This window comes from Amblyomma mixtum, chromosome 5 (genome assembly GCF_055824585.1).
Source record: "Amblyomma mixtum isolate Tamu chromosome 5, ASM5582458v1, whole genome shotgun sequence".
Classification (NCBI taxonomy): Eukaryota; Metazoa; Arthropoda; class Arachnida; order Ixodida; family Ixodidae; genus Amblyomma; species Amblyomma mixtum.
Window position 1 is genome coordinate 116,745,358 of NC_143016.1, and position 20,822 is coordinate 116,766,179.

The 20,822-nt window shown below is 52.0% G+C and overlaps 1 protein-coding gene across 2 annotated transcripts in view; it reads right to left on the reverse strand.

Moving 5' to 3' along the window:
* LOC149343429 (uncharacterized) overlaps positions 1–19,190 on the reverse strand; it is an 88,716-nt gene extending 69,526 nt beyond the window's left edge. Inside the window, exon 1 of one of the 2 annotated variants that reach the window (XM_089545917.1) lies at positions 15,738–19,190. In XM_089545917.1, the coding sequence (XP_089402043.1) occupies positions 15,738–17,663 (1,926 nt within the window). In that variant the 5' untranslated portion in view covers positions 17,664–19,190. The remainder of the gene's footprint in view (positions 1–15,737) is intronic. The other variant, XM_089545918.1, reaches the window with a different exon arrangement.
* Positions 19,191–20,822: the final 1,632 nt, after the last annotated feature.

Below are 20,822 nucleotides of genomic sequence, written 5' to 3' on the forward strand. Positions count from 1 at the left end.
GTTTATAGGCTACTGATTTCTTTAAACGCGATATCAGTACACGGGACTTCCTCCGAGTCGAACCGCGTCGGCATGAAATTTCGTGACTATAGATCCGCTACTTCATCTCGGTAGCCAATGGAAATGTTAAATAACGTTCTCCGCGATCCAGTACCCTTATCCGGGCCCTTCTGAGTAGGTGACCGGAAAATAGCCACTCTCATAGCTGTAGTAGGGAAGATGGCACGGGATAGCCATCACTGTCACTTTTTTTTTTTTTCCTTGTGAATCAAAATGAAAATTCTACGATGATTTTTCATTAGGTGTACACAGGAACCAACTGGCCGAGCAACGAATCTTAAGTGCCGGGCTTACAAGTTGGTCACTTTGTTTCTCCCCGAGGTCCTAATGCTCCGAGGTCCCTCCCGGGAACAGACGGCGCGCAGACGAATTGCACAAGCATCGAGGGAGAAAATGGCGACATGTGCCAAACGCCCTCCGCGATCTTTTCATCCCTCTAGCCGTCGCCGCCTTCCTTCACACACACGACGATGGCCTTGCACAAGTGTGCGGCGGTGGCGGCTATAGAAAGCTGTGGGGCCCGTGGAGAACGCCTGGAAGGGCACGTGTGTACAACGCAAGGACACAAACGCACGCACGCACAAAGTCAAGCGCCGCCGAAACAAGGCCCAATTCATGGCGGCCCCCTCCCCACCTCTCAGCCCACGCGCACGTGAGAATGCGTGGGGCTGCGGGTTGCCCTTCCAGGAACAATTACGCGCTGTGGCCACCGCTGCCGCTGCTGCTCGTCTGTGGCGGCGACGGCAGCGGGGGTGCTGCAGGAGGTAGCAGATGTGTTGGGAAATGTCAGCGAGTCGAGCCACACACCCTGTGACCCCGTAGCCACACTCCTCTGTCATCTCCTGTCGCTCTGACACCGAATTCACATAACAGCTTCTTCTTGTTCATGTGTGGTCGCAGCAAATTTAGAACAGCGTCATCTGTTTGCTAGGCGCTTGTGCTGCGTGGAACTTACCTAGCCTTCAGCCCTGTTGACCGTAATTTACGTTACCGCATTTTATTTTTATTTAATGATTTTATTACAAAGCAGTGGACAGGCCTGTCCTTTCAAGGCTGCAATACAAAAACTTGGGGCCGCCTTAATCGCATTATTAAAGAAGAAAACGCGATAGCATTTGGAAGTAGTCCCACCTCCAAAATTTTAAAAGACATCCCAAATAATCGAAGTAGGACAACCTCAGAAAATACATTAGTTGGAATTGGTTGGTGGATTAGTTGGATTAGTGGGGGTTTGTTGTGTATTAAAGTGGGTTAGTGGGTATTGTGACTGAATTAAGACGAAAGAGTGGGTTGGGTTAGTTAATCACATTTGATAATCCAATGGAAGGTGGAAGGTATTGGAACATCCTAGTCCTCAGATTTTCAAATTTGGCGGCGATGCTAATGATGCCGCCGCCGTTTCGACCAATCATGCAATTTCGTTAAGGAGAAATCTGGTGGTCCTTGCAAGACGACAACCTAATTGTTATCACATTAATATTTTGCATCAGGTGCCCTAAAGAAAAGTGTTCGACCTTTCTCTACAACTTGTTCGAGCCACTAAAGGCCAATATCTTGAAAGCACATACATTATCACAGCAAAGTATGGCGGCGACTTACTTGCATATGCGCAATCACGAACAAAAGTATGGAGATTGCAGAAGACGTGAAAAACCTCATTGTACCTCGGCAGTATGGGCATGTAGCTAAAACAAACTTCACACAGTCGCACAAACTTCAGAGTGTCCATTTATGGCTTCATGAGAAGGCCATGAGTAAATGTAATATTTAACGCCTCGTGTGAGTTTGTAGAGCTGATGTCTCCGATAACATCCATAACGTAAATAACGCGCTATACGACCACGCCTCCCTCACCTCACCAACAAAGAGCGCTCGCCAGACGCCGTCTCGGCAAAACATTCTTTCGCGACGAAGGATGTTTACCCCGCAATCGCGAGACCACGCCCGGAAAATGCCAGCCAAACAATCAGCCCCCTCCACTCGCATTCCTCGCCCCTAAGCACAGAGTAAGGGCTATAAAAAGGAGGCAATGACGGTGTATTCCGTTTAAATGCCAGGCTCCTAAAGCAAGCGCCACTAAACGCCTAGCCTGATCAGAGTTGGGTTATCCGATAGCAACAGGAAACTAACAAATCCGTTAAAATACTCGCAAGCAACAGAACTAATTGAGCGCAGTCGGGGGCGCCACAGCTAGATCAGGCGAAGTGGTGGGGCTAGGTGTCTTGCTGCCTTACGTTGTCGCGGCGGGCTAAAAATAGCTTTTGTCTCATAATGAACCTTACCTGTCTGAAGCTAATGGCAACGCAAATACTTGATGCCCGCTCGTTCGTGACTATCTCCAGCTGAGAATAAGTGCGGCCGTATTCATTCCGTTTTCCTCGGCCTATTATTTGCATCAATGGACAGGCTAGAAGACTGCCGGGCGAAAAATAGGTTGAATTTTTCAGGATGTGCTCTTTTATCAGTGCACACCAGTCGCACTGCCAGCCATTTTCAGTTTCATGCTCTTTGCACGTTATCTTGATAAGTGTGTTCAAGTCTACCTTGCTACAGCTTCTACACTATCAGCACGATTACGCCTATACGGGAGTAGAAAGGGACTAAGTCGTCCTCTAGCGCACTGCCTTTTATAAAAGAGACAGAAGCCAACAGCCACAGAAACCAAGGGGCACAGGGGATTTTTAAATAATTTACTTATTTTGTGGTGTTGATCAATTTAGAATATTACTGAATATGTTATCGCTTAAAGCTAATTGATTAGAAAAGCAGAAGAAAAAACAACCACATGCCGCCGGTGGGATCCGAACCCACGACCTCCGAATTACGCGTCCGGTGCTCTACCTCTGAGCTACGGCGACGGCTGTCAAATCTTCTGCTTTCGGGTGTATTTACGTTTACAAGGAACCTAACCTTGAGAGTGTTCACCAGCGCCACCCAAGTTCATAAGCGGCGGACGTAGAACGTCCTGAGTTACCGCAGGTGTGACGTAGAACGTCATCGAACGGAGAGGGTGGAAGCTGCGTGAGAACCCTCTTACATAACTCCTTCTTCACTCCTTTCTCTCTAGAGTGCACAGCAGCTGGCAGTCCAGGACACTAACGTGAATACCGTTCGTGCTATTCAGTTCTAACGACCAGTTTTGCACGAGGAATTCCAGCGTACAGCCAAAGTTGTCGCGCGTTTTGAGTCGACGGAAGTCACGCAAAACGCGTAGGTTACGCAAGCTGCGTCGGCGCCAGTGACACAGACGGCGCAACAAAATAAAAAAGTAGTAATAAAAAAAAATTCATTTCGCCTTTCGTTCTTTCCCTTAAGCGTAGGCTGATGTCGTAAAACAACACAGCCAGCAGTACAGTTGTGCGTAACCGCGTCTGACGTCAACGAACGGCATGGTTTCTTTTTTTTTTTTCTGGCAGTGCAGGTACTCCCTAAGGCGCGGCGATAACGTAGGCGGCCGTGGCCAGTAAGTGTAACAAAAGGTCCTTGCTCTCTGACTTTCACGATCATTCATTTCTAACGAGGCAAGTAAATACAAAAAAAACAGCAATGTTGTCCCGGCGAGGTCGTTTTCTCTTTAATTAGTGAGCACCTGCAGGCTACCACTTGTGACGCCATAGCCGTTGGCAGCGCGATGAACGCAGATAAGCTTCCCATGGAAGGAGCGTCAGCCTTGCCTATATACTTCAGGCACGCGCATACACATCGGTAACAAAGGGGTACTTCATGAAAGGTTTGTAATAAGGGAGTAATTACTCATTGACATCCACCCGAGCGCAGCCTTACGGCTACAAAGGAAAGCTATACAGCTTTCTCAGAAACTTCGCAGTTAAAGAAAAATTCGTCCTGGTCCGGGGAGCGAACCCGGGACCACGGCTTCACCAGAGCAGTCGCTCTACCAATTGAGCTAACCGGGACGGCAAGCTTGTGGTAGGGCGAGAGCGATCAATAACTCGAAGTGGGAACTGTGTCGGTCAGCACAAAACCCAGGAATCGAACCTGGGGATCGAACCCAGCACCTCCCGAATGCGAGGCGGATGCTCTGCCACAAGGCCATGAAAGGTTGTGACTGTGTTGTGAAAACTGCTTGAACCACAAGTGATCGATCGTCTGTGATTCAGTATGCGTTCCCTGTCTCAACATAATAAATTTGTGAAAAAGAAAGGATTGAAGTAGCGGGATGCGCTCCTCGTGCTTGTGTTTAAATTACAATGTCATATTTATGTCAGTAGGTGTAAAATACGCAACTCTAACGTGCTGCTTCCCATAAGCAGAACGGCAGACGAAATCTAATGAGCTCAACGTAGCCTTTTCCGGAAGTTCCGAAGGCCCTACTGTGCATCGGACTTTTCTAATGCACCGTGTAGCAGGGATTTTGTAGCCCCATCTGCGCTCATGCTATAGAAACAGGCGGGTGCAAGTTAATTTCACCCTCCCGAAACTTGGAGCGTCAGGTATACGATACGCCCCACTGCAACGCCCAGATACAAGCCTGGAGCTGCGGGAAAAGCTTGCAACAAAGAAGGCACATCTTGCCTCCAACACGTGTCAAGACCGACGAGCGGCCTCATCTGCGTTCAAGGCATGCAGTAGTCTGTAATCTATGTTGCTTTTATAGAAACGTCCGATGCAGCAGGAGTGCCCGACCTCCCGACTATAACGATGACGTAGCGCAGGCATGCGCCCTCCTGCCCACTTGTTGGCTCGCTGCTCAAGATGAGCAGAAGAAGGGAAGGAAGGGGGACACTAAGTAGAACCCCACCGCAAGTGCTTCGCTCGGGCGTCCTCACACGGTGCGTCGTTGCTACTCGCACCCTTAAGGGTCAGGTACGCACAAATGACGTCCTTCTATTTGGGCAAGACCTGAGCATGCAAAGGTCAAGCAGAGTGGCCGACGTAACGAGGAAAGCTGGGCGCGGCATCTGTATACGCCCAGCCGGTCGCGGCAGTTGCCTGCACACTCCCTCCGCGCGCGGCGATGGCACGGAAGATGCAAGGGTGTCCTGCGCCTAGTTCTCGCGGGACCTTCGGAGGCGCCGTAGGAAGCGCGGTGCCTCGGAGTGCGGAGGAGGAGCAGCCGGCGGCCGCAGCTGTCTGCGTCGCCCACGGGACGCTGACTGGGCGATGATACAGCGTCCCTGCACGTGTACACACTACGCGTACGTGATTAGGCGTAGCGAAGCGCTTCCCCTCGTGCAGTGCTTCGGTTCAGCGGTGCTGCTTGCGACGGATCGAAAGACCGACTCGCGTGTGCGGTTTCCTGCTGACGGTTGCTAGTCTGTGTTTTGTGCTATGGTATCAGAAACATGTAAGGAACTGCATTACCAGCCCTTTGCTTGGTCGACAAAGTGGACTCCGAGAGCAGGGAAACCAGGGCGGCAGACAGATGGGCAGTTGATTTTGCGAAATTTGCGGATGCATGTATGTATGCGCATGTACATGGCGGTCGCGGGCGGCCCAGCACAGGCATTGGCTCCTCACCGATGGGGGAGGTATTTGTCCTGGCGTGGACGGCAACCTGATTGATAATGATGGTCACCACTAAGCCCCACACCAGCTCTCTTGAGCCGTTATGTATCATGGCATATGATGGCCACCACTAAGCCCCACGCCAGCTCTCTTGAGCAGTTATGTATCATGGCCTGTGCTGTACAAAGAAAGCAGTAAGTAGAATTCCATGAGCTGTCCTCGTGAAGATATTTTTGCAGGTTTCTTGCTAGTCTGTTCGATGATCGTAACAAAATGTTGCTAATGGTCATAAGGGTTCGGTGAGACAAGAGTAATTTTTGAAGAATCTGGCCTTTCGGTTCAATGCAGCAGAATAACACAAATACAAGTTTGGTAAGATGGTGGCTGCGAATCAATGAAATGTTCATCGCCGATATCGCTAAGATGCAGGCACCAATGGCGCTGTAACTATAGTGCTTGCTGAATGTTGCTGTTAGGCGCTGTATTAAGAACAACTCAGATGCGACTAATACTTCGCTGAGAATGAACTGAGCACTCCGCTTATAGCCGTACGTATACACTTGAGCTTCGGCTCTCGATGACAGGTCAGCTCTTGGCAAGCTACCATGACCGCTGCTATTTCAAGCAAGTGCACGAATGATCTTCACGCTTGAAGGACCGAAACCTGTATCTCCCACGGGAACTTAGTAAGTTGTTCCTTCTAGAACCACTAAACGCGCTCGTCACGGCCGATCAGTGCTTAAAGCGTCCCTCAATACATACCTGCGGGTTCAAATTCCCTTTCGCTGGAATCGCATTTCTGTGTAGGCGAAACTGAAAAATGACTGTGCAGTGAGGTTTCAATCGATGCTAGCGAACCCCGAATGATGCACATTAAACCAGAGCCTTCGGATGGGAGAAGTGACTCTTAGCCGCTCCTTAGACTTCGGTAAACCAAAACTGATTGTCATTACTATAGCAAATCAAAGTGCTTCCAGGAAACAACTACTCTGTACAGGTTACCTTAGCGTCGCTGGGCAGCGTACAGAGTAGACTGCCAACCCTGCGAATCTAACGCAGCTGTCCCACCATGGCAGCCAAGCAGTGCTGCCAGTGGAAGTAAGCGCGAATTTCCAAGGCAGCCTGCATGCCCAGCAGTATCAGATGACAATCTTTTTTTTTCCCTCACTCATGCACGTTTGCAGAAAGCCGAAAATAAAACGAAACGCAAATTACCAAGTGAAAAATAATTCGACACACAGAGGCTGTTCTCACAGCGATCGCGTAAGCTCCGGCAGTGCTGTACGCAATTAGTGCAGGGCCAGGAAAGCGATTATGTGCTACGCCCGGCGGCCGCGCGCACCCTCGTGACGGGCCAAGGTTGCGCGCTGGCGGGGCTGGCGGCGGCTCCGCAGCGGCGACTCAAGTGGGTCACCGAAAAGAAGCGTGCCCAATGGAGGACGGGGGAAGGGGTGCGAGGGGGTGGCTGAACGGAAGGCAGGAAGAGAACGGAAGCCACCAACCTGGGTGGAGGAAGCCCCCGCACGGAGCTTTCCTGCCACGCAACTGCCAAGGTATGCTTGAGGCGAGGTTGTCCTCCCTAGCGAATTATCCTCGGCGTAACCCGAACGAGACTGAAAGCGCGGGAGAGCTGCCAGGTTCTGGAAGTGCATGTGTGTGTGTCTGTGTGTCTTGTTTTTGGTCATCGGTTATTAGTAACACAGCATTAAAACATAAAGCTTAGCTAGATAACCCAAGCAATGCAGAAAGTTGGGCGAGTTTGTAATACATGTTGAACTTATTATTGTCTTATTATTATCTTTTTATTGCGCTTTGCTAAGTTCAACATAGATAACCCAGCACTTCGTCATACAATAGCTAATTTATCGCACTTTTACATAAATTATATTATTATATTACCAACCCCCCCCCCCCCCCCCCCTTTTATGATGAATTAATTCAGCCACAACTAGTTGCCTTTCCACGCCCTGACCATACATTTCTAGTCAAACGCACTATAACTGGCACTCATCCCCCTATGCTCACGTTCTTTCATACCGCGCACAACAACAGAATGGAGCAGACGTGGCAGTGTCTTATCATCAGACACTGCCACGGAATACGACAGAGAGTTCATGCATCAACAAGCGATCATTATTTGTGCCCAATTTTTTTTTTTTTTACTTCTGAATGCTTTTCATGCCTTCCGATGTCTTGTTTGTTTTCTGATGGTGCTTATGTGATTGTGGTTGTGCTTATGGGGATAGCGTAGCTACAGCTGGCAAAGGACATGGTTAATTGGAGAGACATGGGAGAGGCCTTTGCTCTGCAGTGGGCGTAGTCAGGCTGATGATGATTATGATGAGCCGCCGCGGTGGCTCAGCGGTTATGGTGCTCGGCTGCTGACCCGAAAGACGCGGGTTCGATCCCGGCCGCGGCGGCTGGAATTTCTTTGGAGGAAAAATTCTAGAGGCCCGTGTACTGTGCGATGTCAGTGCACGTTAATGAACCCCAGGTGGTCGAAATTTCCGGAGCCCTCCACTACGGCGTCTCTCATAGCCTCAGTCGCTTTGGGACGTTAAAAAAAAAAGGATTATGATGATGATGATAATGCCAACTTTCGCTTTTGGCTGTAATGCTGATTTCTTCTGCCTTGTTCGAGTTTTTATGTTACCAATGCCAGTGATTCCCATCTCCCTCTGATGTATCGCCCTCGTTATGACAGAGTTTGGGAGAAATCTGAATCAATAATAAACAAACAATCTGCCCTACTCAGCAACAGCACTCAGAAAAGAAAAGAGAGTACTTGTGTGTGTTATTGCGACATAAGGGTCGTAGTTACTTTTGCAAGATCTTGAAGTCTTCCAATGGTTCGGTGATCCGGCGACACGTTGCGGAACAGACAGGACACTTCTTCGGGACTACGTGGTTTATTCACGAGCGCTCATCAGCGACTTCTCTCCGAGCCCTCTCTCAGACCTCGCCCGGACTCCCCTCCGATGTCGGCCGGCCTCTCCGGACTCTCCCGAGCTCCGCTCTTCAAGTCACCCCCTCCAGATCTCCGATCTCCGCCGGTCTCCCCGGCCGGTCTCCAAATCCCCCTTTTGGCGCCAAAAACTCGCCCTTAAATGCACTTTCCCAGCATTCTGGGGACCATTTTTGTAACCAATAGGAAATGCGCTTGTCAGAGCCAATCAGAAGAATTTCGTTCAAACTAAAGGAGCCAATAGCACGCCGGTGCTCACGGGGTTGTTGTTTACGCGAGCACCGCGCGAATTCCACGAAGACGTTACGCATTTCCGCTTGGTTACAGCACCGACACACACAAATACACAAAAACACCAGCGGCGGCACAGGGAAGGCAAACTCAGCCCGAACCGCGCTCACTGTCCCGGTCGCGCCCTCCCCGCTTCGCCGCTCGTCTTTGGGGCATCCCGTCCGTCAAGCGGTCTGCTGTAGAAAGCAATAAATTTGCACGCGACCCCCTCTCGAAGCCCCAGGGGTCCGCGCATCGGCCGCGTCTTGCGGCCCGAACGCGCCCTTGCAAGGCCGGGCCTCCTCCCTGTCGGTTAACCGTCGTTGCCGCCATCTGCTGCGTTTGTCTCAAAACAAACCCATTTCGGCGGCGCCGGGATGGCGGCTGCTCAAGGAGCCCCGACAAACAATTAACACACACAAAACCAAGGGGGCCAGGCTATCGGCTTCGGGGTGCGTGCACGATGGGTCCCTGAGCCGCAACCCGGCAACTCAACTGTCGTCTTCTCAATTTACGCAGTTCGTTCGCAATAAATGTTTAAAGTGTCGTGAATGTATACGTAACGCACTCGTTTGAAGCGGCTGCTGTGAAGTTGAGCGGGGGAGCTCAGTAAGGATATGCAACTTAACTTTGCTCACAACTGCCGAGAAATTGTACGCAAATTGCGAATTTGATGTGAAAAATCTCTTTTAGATAACTTTTTATTACTTCAAAGCAGCGGATTAGACATACTTTTTGCTAAGCGAAGTGAATTTTGACTTATTTTTCTCAATATTTTCATTTTATTAAGTGTCTGCCTTCCTGCGGAAGTGACTATAATGCAGTTGATAACACGCGCGCCCATATGCTCCACAGCAGATTTGCACAGCGATTTCACAGATTGTTTCGGTTTCAGTTTCGTGATGGGTTTCAAAATAAATTCTACGAAAATAGGAGGTAAACACGCTCCGTGGTTCGAAAAAAAACGCATTATATACTAAAACAACGGACAAGTGCGTTCGCGCGATAAAAAAAGAAAAAAAAAAGAGGAGAAACTCTTGAGAACGTAGTCACAAGACCTGCAACTTTGACTCATTTTTCTGGCACATGCCCGGCTCTCCTCAGTCGAGTGTTTACTTTTTCTGAGCGAGCAACTGACCATTCCAGTATCGACGAAGCAAACAAAAACAAAAAATGCGACGACGGCTTAGTTTTCTACTGCGAACGCAGGAGCAAAACTAACACTTTCGACCATTCTATCCGCAGTTATGGAATGCCTGCAGCTTCACCCGCCACTGCACATCTGGGCCGTCACGCAGGCTTCGGCGAAGAGCATCAAAGAGAGTGGGAGTGGCCAACCCGTTGGCGCCGGCCACACACACACACGCACGCACGCACGCGCTCCTGTTCTTAGGATATCGCTAACGGGACAAATAACCGTACAAAGCAGGTTAATGGCGGCGGTGTGGATGGGAGTCCCATTACTCCCTCCAGGCGCCGCGGGCCGCCCGAGTCTATTTTAGGCCGGACGGCATCGGTTGCCGAAGGGCGTTGACCTCGCCTCCTCCTAATGAAGACGCTACCTTCGCCACGGTATCGGTTGAAGATGCAGTCGGGCAGCAGGTTGAAGGCAACATGTGGAGTACATTCAGCAGCCGAATATGCATTAGAACGCGTCTTGGCGAGCTGCAGAATGTAGTTGATTAGTTGCAGGCAAAATGGCCTAATTATTCGACGCAACTGCTACTTTGACATATAATTTCAGCTCCGATTTGTAAACACGGCTCGAGACTCCGTGTCAGTAAGCTATAGAAACTGCTTTCTTGGAGGGTTTGAGAGTTGCACCACACATATTATCTTTTCTCTGTACCACCTCGATGCTAATTACGGGGCACATGCTTGTTGGAAAGTGAGCAACCATGAAAAAAAAAGTAGTAGGAATCTTTTCGTGACACCATAAACACGTTTCCTTGAGACATTCTTGGTATATAGGCGAATGTTAGAGGAAGCACTCGGAGAGGGGGGAAGGGATGTGATCGCCTCTCCTCTCCCCCTAAGCCCGCCGCTACACACTATGCTTAGCCTCATAAGTATACAGATGGCGCGCTTAATATAACACGGTAGAGAAATACCTTTTCCCACCGCAATTAGACATACGAATTCACGTTTGCATCTTGCTTCAGAAAATATTAGGTTCTTCTGTACAACCGTGAACAACACTTGAAAACGCGAGGTAGTAAGAGGAGAACGGAGAAGGGGTTATATAGGCACCTGCCTGTGCTCAAGGACGCATGTTCAAGTAGCCAGCCTTTCGTTCACGTAATGCTACATGATCTGATCTGGTAGGTTCGCACTCGAAAGTGTCTTGCAGCGGTGACAACGCAGCAAGAAAAGAAAGCGAAAGCAAACATCACACTGCCTTTCTTACGGGAATGTATCGCTTCAAGAAAGTTTAATTTCTCCTCACCATTCAAATTATTCGCGAGACCACGTCTAAGCGCACTTGCCAAGGGGTCATGAGACACAATTTTCTCCGCAAAAATAAAAATGACATGAGCTATGCTTTTTGTTCTCCTAGGCAAGCGTACAGAAGTACGAAAGAGAGAGAGTGCGTATGTGTGTGTCGGCGAAGGGGGGGGGGGGGGGGGGGTGTCCCGGCATATGCGAGTGAAATCGTTCGTGCTCTGCCTGACGCTGTAATGTACACAGCGGCGTGTGGCTTCTGCGACCCGCCAAGGCAAGCGCGCACTACAATGCTCGTTCAAAAATCGTTTTCTCCGCGTCCTCTCCTTTTCATTTTTTTCGCGGCCAACTTACTCCCCTTTGTGTCCAAGCTGCAGAGACACACAATGCCACGCATCATCGACACGACGTTATCACGCGCACGACAAAGTCACTGACGCTTCGGCTATTGCGTCCGCGATTATGCAGGCTATACGCGGGGACAGGCGTATATGGTGATAGAATGGAACTCGGCCGCTACGTGCAATGTGCATATGAGCGGCGCTGTCGACGCGGTTAATGGCGGCTCGGCGGCAGTTTTACGACTTAATGCGACTTTCCCACCAGGTATATATATACATATATACTGGTGGACGCGCCCGCGGGCAAGCTGTGGCAGCACAGCTTACCTCAGACTTGCATGTGCACAAAAAGATGGAATAATAGAAAGCAAGAAGAAATAAAAGAAGAAATAATGAGGAAGAAAGGAGGAAAGGAATCTGAGCAGTCGCCTGCAATCCATTATACACAGCGGCGATTTTGGCGACTTTGCTTTCATTAATGTTTGGTGCGAGGGTTCCACCTTCGAGACGCACGTGCGCTCTATGACGCTCATTGAGATCGCGGCGCTGATTAGACATGCCTGATCGACGGTGAGACGCTCTAGGGCGACGCCACAGTACGCCAGGCGAAAAAGAACTATGCGGAGAGGATAGATGATGTATACGCATATATAGGTCATTATGCGGCCGGGCGCATTCCATAGCTTCCTTTCCGCGTACGCAGTTTCGCAGTTGGGAAAATGCACGTCGACCGGACAGACTTTATGGGAGGCCGTATTCGAAGCGCTTAACAGTCAAAACGACGGAGCGCTTTCATCGCGAAGATGGCATTGGAAAAACGAATACGAACTGCTGCGTTATGAAGGAACACCGTAGAAGAGAAATGGCGTCCTCAACTTAGCTCTGGAGCGAACCAACAGGTTTCATGAATTTTCTGCTCTCTCCCCTTCTGTTTTACAGCGACAGCTATTAATAGCTCAAGCCGCAGGATATCGGTGGCGGTGATGTCCGCACCGTGCGTGGCTGCGAGAGTAGGCATGCACATGATATGTCCTATGCTTGCAGTCTTTTCACGACCGGGGCACGTGTTCATGGGGGGACTCCTTTGGCACGAAATCAATCTCTCTCTCTCCCCCCCCCCCCCCCCCCCCCTATCGTTCTCGTGACAGTGCTAAGCTTGCATCGGCTACAGCTTCCCTAGTCAACATTAACCCTCTCTCCGTAGGGTCGTACACCCGCCCAGAAGAGGAGGTCGGGCTCGGGCCTTATTCTTGTTCTAGGCGGAGTCCAGGAAGCATGGTTTATGGAGACAAGAGTGAGACATGCAGAAGCCACTTGCGATCGGTGCTGGACAGTGGGGATTGCTCGCTATCCATATCGCACGATACGAACGGGGTTGTGTCAATACTCCGAAATAAACCGGCTACGTAACGTTTTTTCCCTCTCTCTCTCTCTCTCTCTCTCTCTCTCTCTCTCTCTCTCTGAGATGCGATGAGAAACCCAGCGACGCAGACCGTGTCGCTGCACAATCTTGACGCCTCCGGCGCCTCCATGCTTCACTGAATCTCCCGTGACATTGCATAACCGCGACGTGAATTTTTTGTTTGTTTGTTCCACACTTCGTTTAACGCGACACTTTCGCAGTGTGTGTGAGAAGGAATACAATTCCTCCTGGCGAACCGTGGGGTAACCGTTAGTTAGGATAAGGGTATGGCCGTGCTTGCACATAATCAACAAAATGTCCGTTTCTGACGACCAGTTAATGTGTTGACGCAAGGACGGGCCGCGACTAAAGAGGACAAACCGCCCTTTGCGGTTTGTCTTCTTCTGCAGTGTTGTGTTCTTGCGCTCTTGTTGCTTTGTCGGATAAGTATCGGCCGCCCAGTCTACCGCTCAATATTAATCACCAGGCGGCATGCTATTCCATGTCATGTCACACCAGACACGAGGAGCAGCGCAGTCCCGCTATTACCTGTGTACTATCTGTGGCCGATTTCGAACACGTGGTTCTTTGGGACAACAAAAAGCACGCGTTCTACGCGGTCAGATAATGGCAGCTGTCCCAGACACGTGATGGTGTCTGCAGAGACGCGGGCTACAGCGATTCTGCGGCGCGGCCTAAGAAGGCGACTATGTATACGTATAAAGTTGGTCACAAGTCCCCAGGCCCTGAGCTCTGCTTTTGGTTACTCTATTGAGGCAGTTACGTGGCTTCTGAAGCTGCCATAGTACTCGATGGCGAAGGTGCGACTTCTAGTAGCCCTCCAGAAATTCTGAGCTCCAGGCGAGTACGTGGTTGCGGCATCTGGGCACGTCAAGCTAACGCGAGGTTCCGTATAACCTAACGCTGCTCAGGGCTCGCCTTTCCATACCTCTAATTCGAAGAACGATACAGTTCAGCGGACCATGTAATGCGCGCCCCGCCCGCATGCGTGTCGTACGAGCAGTCAGAGAAACGCACTCAGGTGAGCTTTTTTCCTTCGAGGGGACGGGAGTAGGCAGGTAAAGCGTATCAGGTCTTTCATTGAAGAGGGGGTAAGAAAAAAGTTGCGCGCCTTTTATAGGGTTTGCCAACACAAGCTAGACATTGTCTAGTTGGTAGTTGTCTGCCCCTGTTTCTATATATCCCATCGCTACATGATTGGGACCATGATAATCTGTGTGGTGAGACCACGCAACATAACGTCAAGTTGACAAATCATCACATAGCATTTCGTGTCACAGTTGAACCTCGCCCATAAACAAGTTATCTCCAAGCGCGTTACAAGTTGTCTTCACGCATTCAAGCGCGAACTAAAAGAGCGTCTTGAGTCTCTGTAAGAATTATTATTACTAGAAAAGAGCACTGCATTTTGTCTTAGCTGTCATAAACAGGAGTGGAATGCAGTAACCTCTAGAACAAACTACGCAATAGAAAAATTATCCTCTACTCTTCCCAGATTGTTAAACAACTCTCACATAACTGGTACTGGCCTACTTAAAATGCTGTCGATATTTGCTACCGGTCAAGGTACTCCCCTGTAGCAACAAGAACGATGAAGAGTGAGGTGCAAAGCTGATTCTATCAACAAAATATGAACCGCCGGTAGACAAAGCGTTGGTCGGGCATCATTTGGCGCACACGTCCTCACTCAAACTTTACGTTCCACGGTGTGAAAGTAAGACATTAGCTTCAAATATTGAAGAGTGCCATTACCTGAAGTTCGTGTTCGCAATGTAGACAGGCGTACGAGCGGACTAGGATTGTGCATTTGCCCTTAACTCAGGTGCCATGATGACTGTAAACCGTGTATTTCACGTCACACATAAGTTTGAAAGCTGTCATGTAATAGTGACAAGCACCGTGAAATGCACCCAACAGATGTTCTGGTGCACAACCTAGCCGATCGGGCCAGTGTGCATTTCAAGAGACGAGATAAGCAGGACTATAAAAGCTGTCCTCCGGCACTTCCATAAATTCGCGCCCATTTGTATTGCCTCCAAGATCGTGGAGGCTGTGTAACAAAGTATACTTCATGACCATCTCGTTTCAGAACAAGGAGACCGATGACATATTGCTACAGGAAGAGCTATGTACAGAACTTGTCATCGTGCTTCTCAGAATGCACGCTCCATTCCATTGCCACAGATTACTGTACCAATGTGTCGGTAGCACTCTTCAACATAGCAAGAATCTCGCACCGAAAACACCGAGAACATAAAGATCTCAGGTGAAATGCCGGCTGCAGAGCAGTGATCGCTCACCCTGAACCACAAGATATGTACAGTCGGGGACAAAAGTCTCCGGACCAAGTGTTCCTCAAAAGAAGCTTATAGCTCTACTATCAGACAGCGGCTGGAGACCGCACTTGTGGAGATGAAAGAACAAAAAATTAGCTTTTACGTCCACAAATGTGGTCTCCAGCCGCCGACTAATAGCAGAGCTATCGGCTTCGTTAGAGGAACACGTGGTCCGGAGACTTTTGTCCCTGACTGTACACTCAAGTCTTGATTTCGACGCTTTATCGAGAAAAGGCGCTGGACGGTAAGGCAGCAAGGCTTGGTTTCTTTTAGAAATTCCCGCCGGCTGGGTCTACAGTACGTGTTTCACTTCATCTCAACCGCAGTCTGTTCGTTCACCAAGTAAGCACCGTGAATTTATTCCCAAAGGTGCGGACACGCGCGGCCAAATGCTCAGCAGCGACGTTAGAATCTACAACCATGCACAAGCTCACCTGAGATCCCGAGTGGGTGTCGGCGCTGCCGTGCTTCCAGGTGCTGTACAATGTCGGCTTGCCCTTGGCAGGTCCCGGCGCGCGCTCCAGGTTGGTGCGTTCGGGACAGCGCTCGAAGAGTAGCACACGCTCAGCCACCGATCCCTTGGTGAGGAAGGGACGCACGGGCACGTGCATGTGCGTGCGCTCTGTGGGCGACAAAGAGCGCTCACGTATGTGCTGCTTCTGCGAAGACGTCAGTCGCGGGTGCGGGATGCTGGGCGGCGAGCTGGCCTCCAGGAACAGCGCCTCGGGAGAGTTGAGCCTGCGCGGCGACGTCGACAACGGCGAGTCCAAGTCAGGCGCCAGGTCGTGGCTGTTGCTTCCCGGGATTGCGACCGGCGCGCTGCTCTTGCCTCCGCCGGCGTTGGGCCACAGCTGTTCCGTAGAAGGAGAGGTCAACGACTCCCATCGGGTCTTGGCATCATTCACGACGTGACCATTTCTGCAGGGCTTCTGCTTGAAGAGTTCCTCGAACTGCTTTGGCTCGGGGAGGCCCTGGAATCGAGATTTGGCGTAGTCTACGGCTGAGGACGTCGCCGTTGTGTTCCGGTTCCCGCTAACGGGTTTCACAGCGACCACGGGCTTAGGCGTCGACGAAGCAGTGACCTGCACTGTTTGCCTTTCTATGGGCGCATTACCGCTCTCCGAGGGCGCGGGTGCAGGTGTTTGTTGACTAGCTTTGGCTTTGGGCTCTTTGGGGCTGCTAGGGTAGCTGGAAGATCGAACGGTGTCCTTCACACTGTCCTTCGTAGTGGCTATCTTGGGAGACGGTGAATCTCGAACCGCAGCGTTTTCGGGCGTCGATGCAGTTGTGGATTTGGAGGGTGTCCCGGTGGGTACGTAAGTAGAGCTGAAGCTAGGTGAATGCGTCGAAGGTTTGGGAGCCCCTGTGACTAGAGAAATGACGCTTGGTGGGGACAGCTTGAACACTTTTCTTTGACTGCCGGGCGTTGGAGAAGGCGACTTGTCTGTTCTCTCGCTGTCGGTCGATGCATCTGAAGAAGGACTGTGCTCGCGTCCGTCTACTGTAAGAAGAGACCTCGTTTTAGACGCTGGCTTGTCGACTTTCTTTTTGGTTTTGTCATTTTCGTGCGAGTTGTAAGTCGATTTCGAGGCCTTCAGATTCGACGTGCCATCTTCCGTGGTCACAGTAACCACCGCAGGAGTTTTCTTTCCCGTGGACGTGACGCGAGCAGTCACGTCTTTCTTTGTTGTCACTCCTGTTCCAGACGTCACCAGGACAGTCCCGACTTTTCTAGGTGCAGCGTCACTGGTCACTTTGTCGTTATTAGTTTTGCTCAATTTTGCCTCCGAGTCCCCGGTTTTGACTCGTTTCTTAGCCGAGTCATCTTTGACTGAGGCCTTCGATTCTTGCTTTCCTGTGTAGGATGGCACGACGCTCGAAGTACCCGCTCCACCAGAAGACTGACTCGAGGTCAACTTCTTGGCACCCGAAGCTTGAGACGAAGCCATAGCAGTCTTCGACTTCCGTGCGGCTGATCTTACCTTGTCCTGGGCGACGAAGGAATTGACCAGTGCTTCCAGCTTGCCTTCCAGGTCAACGGCCAAGAGTTCAACGGGGTCCAGCCCGTCTAGACTCAAGTCTGTTGGCGTCGACGTCGCCGACTGCGGCCTTGGCGGCTGCGGCGCCATATTAATGGCGGGGGAGGCAGGCCCCACAGAGAACGAGGGCAGCTTGAGCAGCGGCGAACATATGCCGTAATGAACGGCCTTACATTCGTGCGCCGAGAGGAACTGGGGGTCCGGGCAACAGGGCTCGTGTTCGACCGAGTGCACAGAACGACTTCGTGATAAGTCCACCAGGGCACTGTGGTACAGGGTCACTCTCGTCACCACGTATTGGCAGCACGCATAGTTCAGCATAATCCTCCGTTCTTTCGGTTTCCAGCTTAGGCCATCACTAGGCTCGGTAGCAGCATTGCACGCCGGCAGTGCTCAGCGTCGGAGTAATGGAGGCCTAAGTCCTGGCGCGCGCCGCTCATCGACGTCTTCGTCGTCTGGCATTCAGCGCGCTCCTTCATGGGAGTGTGCGAGCCAGAATAACTGCACTTGACACAGAAGAAACAACGACACGCAGAGCAGCGCCCGGTCGAAAATGCGCACCACTTAAAAAGAAGCAGGAAGCGCGGCTAGAAGAGGGAGTCGACCGTCGCTTGACACCACTTTCTCGCTCCTCCGAGAAGAACACAAGAGAAGGGCGGGGGGATCGTCAGGGCGGCGCAGCGCACGGTTTTTCTTTGCTGGCGCGGCAAGCCGTGCATACAGAAATCCGTGGAAGACTGAGGCAGATATGCGAGCGCGCACACACACAGTTGAACACAGGCAAGCACAAACACAGAAAAAACAGTTGAGACCACGCACAAGCACCTTGAAAGTGTCAAAAATGCATGGAAAGAATTAAGAAAATAACAACAAATTTGTGGTAAAGCTGGGCCACTAGGTCCGATATCGTTGTGAGACGATCTTCGAAGGCGCACACACTCCAAGAGCGAAGCAGCCAAGGAGACGAAAACGACGCAGTCGAGGCTGGCAGGCCCAGGCCGCGCACTTCTGACTCACGCACGCACCTCACTCTCAACTCAGCGGTCTTAAATAAAGATCCGCGCACGAGTCACACCTATCTCGGGTTCCGCAGCGGCACACACACGCGCCGAAAGCTGAGCATCAGGGCCCCACCTGGAGAAGAGGCAAAAGAGGGCGAATGGGGCCTCGCTTCCGTCTCAGAGTCGCATCGGGAGAGCAGCGGCCACTCCGGGAAGATGAGGAGCCGCGGGCCAGCGAGATGCGAGAGCGACACTCATGCGGCGCTCGCGGCGCTCGGAGATGACGACGGCGACGTCGGGCCCGCTTGTTGCTGGCGAAACGGTCCGTCTTCCTCGCTCCTCCTAAAAAAAGCTCGGGCTGCTCCTGCGCCCCGCGGGGCTGTGTCCCGGGGCGGCGGCAGCAGCAGCGAGCAGGCGCGCAGCGGCAGCAGCGCCTCGGGCAGCCGTGCGGCAAAGCGGCGGCCGCTTAGCGGGACCGCCGCCGCTCTCCGCGTGCTGGGGCTGCTATAAGTGTCGCCGAGTCCTTATAAGGGTCCCGCCAGTGGGCGAGCCGCCTGCCTCTGGGAGAGCTCGCCGGGCTGTGGCACACGCCAGCTGCCTCCGCTCCTCGCTGCCGCAGCCTCGTGGGACCGACGAGCGGCTCTCCTCCCGCGGGCGTCCTCTCGCGGCGGAGCGTCGTCCCCCCTGGGGGCTTGTCTTCGAGGGCGCCCTTCGGGACGACGGCGACGACGACGGCGACGCGAAGGAGAGGCAGCGCCGAGCAGCGCCGCCGCAGTCAGTCGACGCTGCCGCTGCATGCGTTCGGCGGCGGGTAGTGGCTGTGGTGCGACGGCGGCGGAGGCCGCCGCGCTGGTGCCGCCGCGGAAGTGGGAAACGGCCTACTCCTCTTTGACGCCGGCGCCGAACGAGAGCGGCCGCGCCGCAGTTGGGGGCGGGGCCCGTATATCAAATTGCCAGGGCACGCGCGCTCCGAGGCGGACGGCATGCGTGTGTGGCTGCGTGCAGCAAGAGTGGGAAACCGCCGCCGCGGCCGCGTGGTCGTGTGCTTTCCGAGGCCCCTTTTCTTTTTGTTTCCTCCTCCTCGTTGCACGCACTTCTCTCGCCGAGGCGTCAAAAAGCCGTTTTGTTGGTCCCGGCGCTCGATCGCGCGAACCAAGCCGCCGCTGTGCCAGCAGGTGTCGGATGCGGAGGACTCGTGCCAGGCCGAGGGAGGGGGACCTCGAGTGTAGCGGCCCTGCGGTGAAAGCATCCGCTGAGGCCGACCAAGTATGCTCACTCTCTCGCTCTCCCTGGGAGGCATTCACCGCGTGCCGACGCTGGATTGTTGCCGCCGCGGTGCCGGATGATGCCTCCCGGCGGCACGCGTGCGGGGATGCCCGAAAGCGAAAGGCTGTCCGGCAAGGCAGTTAATTGCGCGCCGTGCGGCGGGATTGACGAGGCCACCCGGATGGTTCGGCGACTGTCTTGGAGATGATCTTCCCCGAACAGTCCAATGTGAGCGGCGTAAGATGGTCTTCATTTGGTCAATGTAGTGTCATCGGTCTATTGGAAAAGTGCTGCGGGAATTCGCCAAGCAATACTGCCAGGGAAGTTAACGCTTTACATCACACCTCAACAAGTTTTGGCTGTAGGGATGTACTGTCGGAGGAAAAAAAAAACAGTGTATTACGTCGCATAAGCTTCAATAAACTTCACCCCCGTGCGTAATCCGGAGCGCGCGTGTTGTAGAGACAGTCGAGGGGTGACCACTGACCAGTATCATCTGCAGGTCTTGCCAGAGTGCTCGCTCTGACCTGCAATGTTCCTGCTTGGAGAAGACCCCGAAAGGCGTCGCAACTGGACCCGCCGCAGTGGCTCAGTAATTAGGGCGCTCGTTTACTGAGCCGGAGTACCCGGGTTCGAACCCGACCGCGACGGCAGCGTTTCGATGGAGGCGAAAGACGCCAGCGTGCTGTGCGATGTCAGTGCACGTTAAAGATCTCCAGGTGGTCGAAATTATTCCAGAGCTCTTCATTACTGCACCTCTTCCTTCCTTATTCTTCTTTCACTCCCTCCTATATTATTTCCCCTGCGGCGCGGTTCAGGTGTCCACCGAGATAAATGAGACAGTTACTGCGCCATTTTCTTTCCACAAAAAAAAACAATTTTGATTTTCATTTTGCATCTGGAGGAAGCCATGTCCTTGTGTGCATGACTCTAGCTTCCGACTAAATTTACGACCCACACACCGTACGTTTCGCCCAAATAACTGGGAAGTATTAGCAAACCGTTGATTGACGCTCTTGCGACAGAATGCGAGAATTTGTTTTGGTTGGGGCTAGTGTTCGCGGCGCCGATTCACTCTCTTGCGAGAAAAAGTTAATCATTTAACTCTATTCAAGAGCCCAAATCAAGCGTTCAGTAGATATTGCACCTTTTTGCCGACACATCACTACCAGTTCCTTTACTCCATCGACCCACATCCCGGATCAAGACTCTC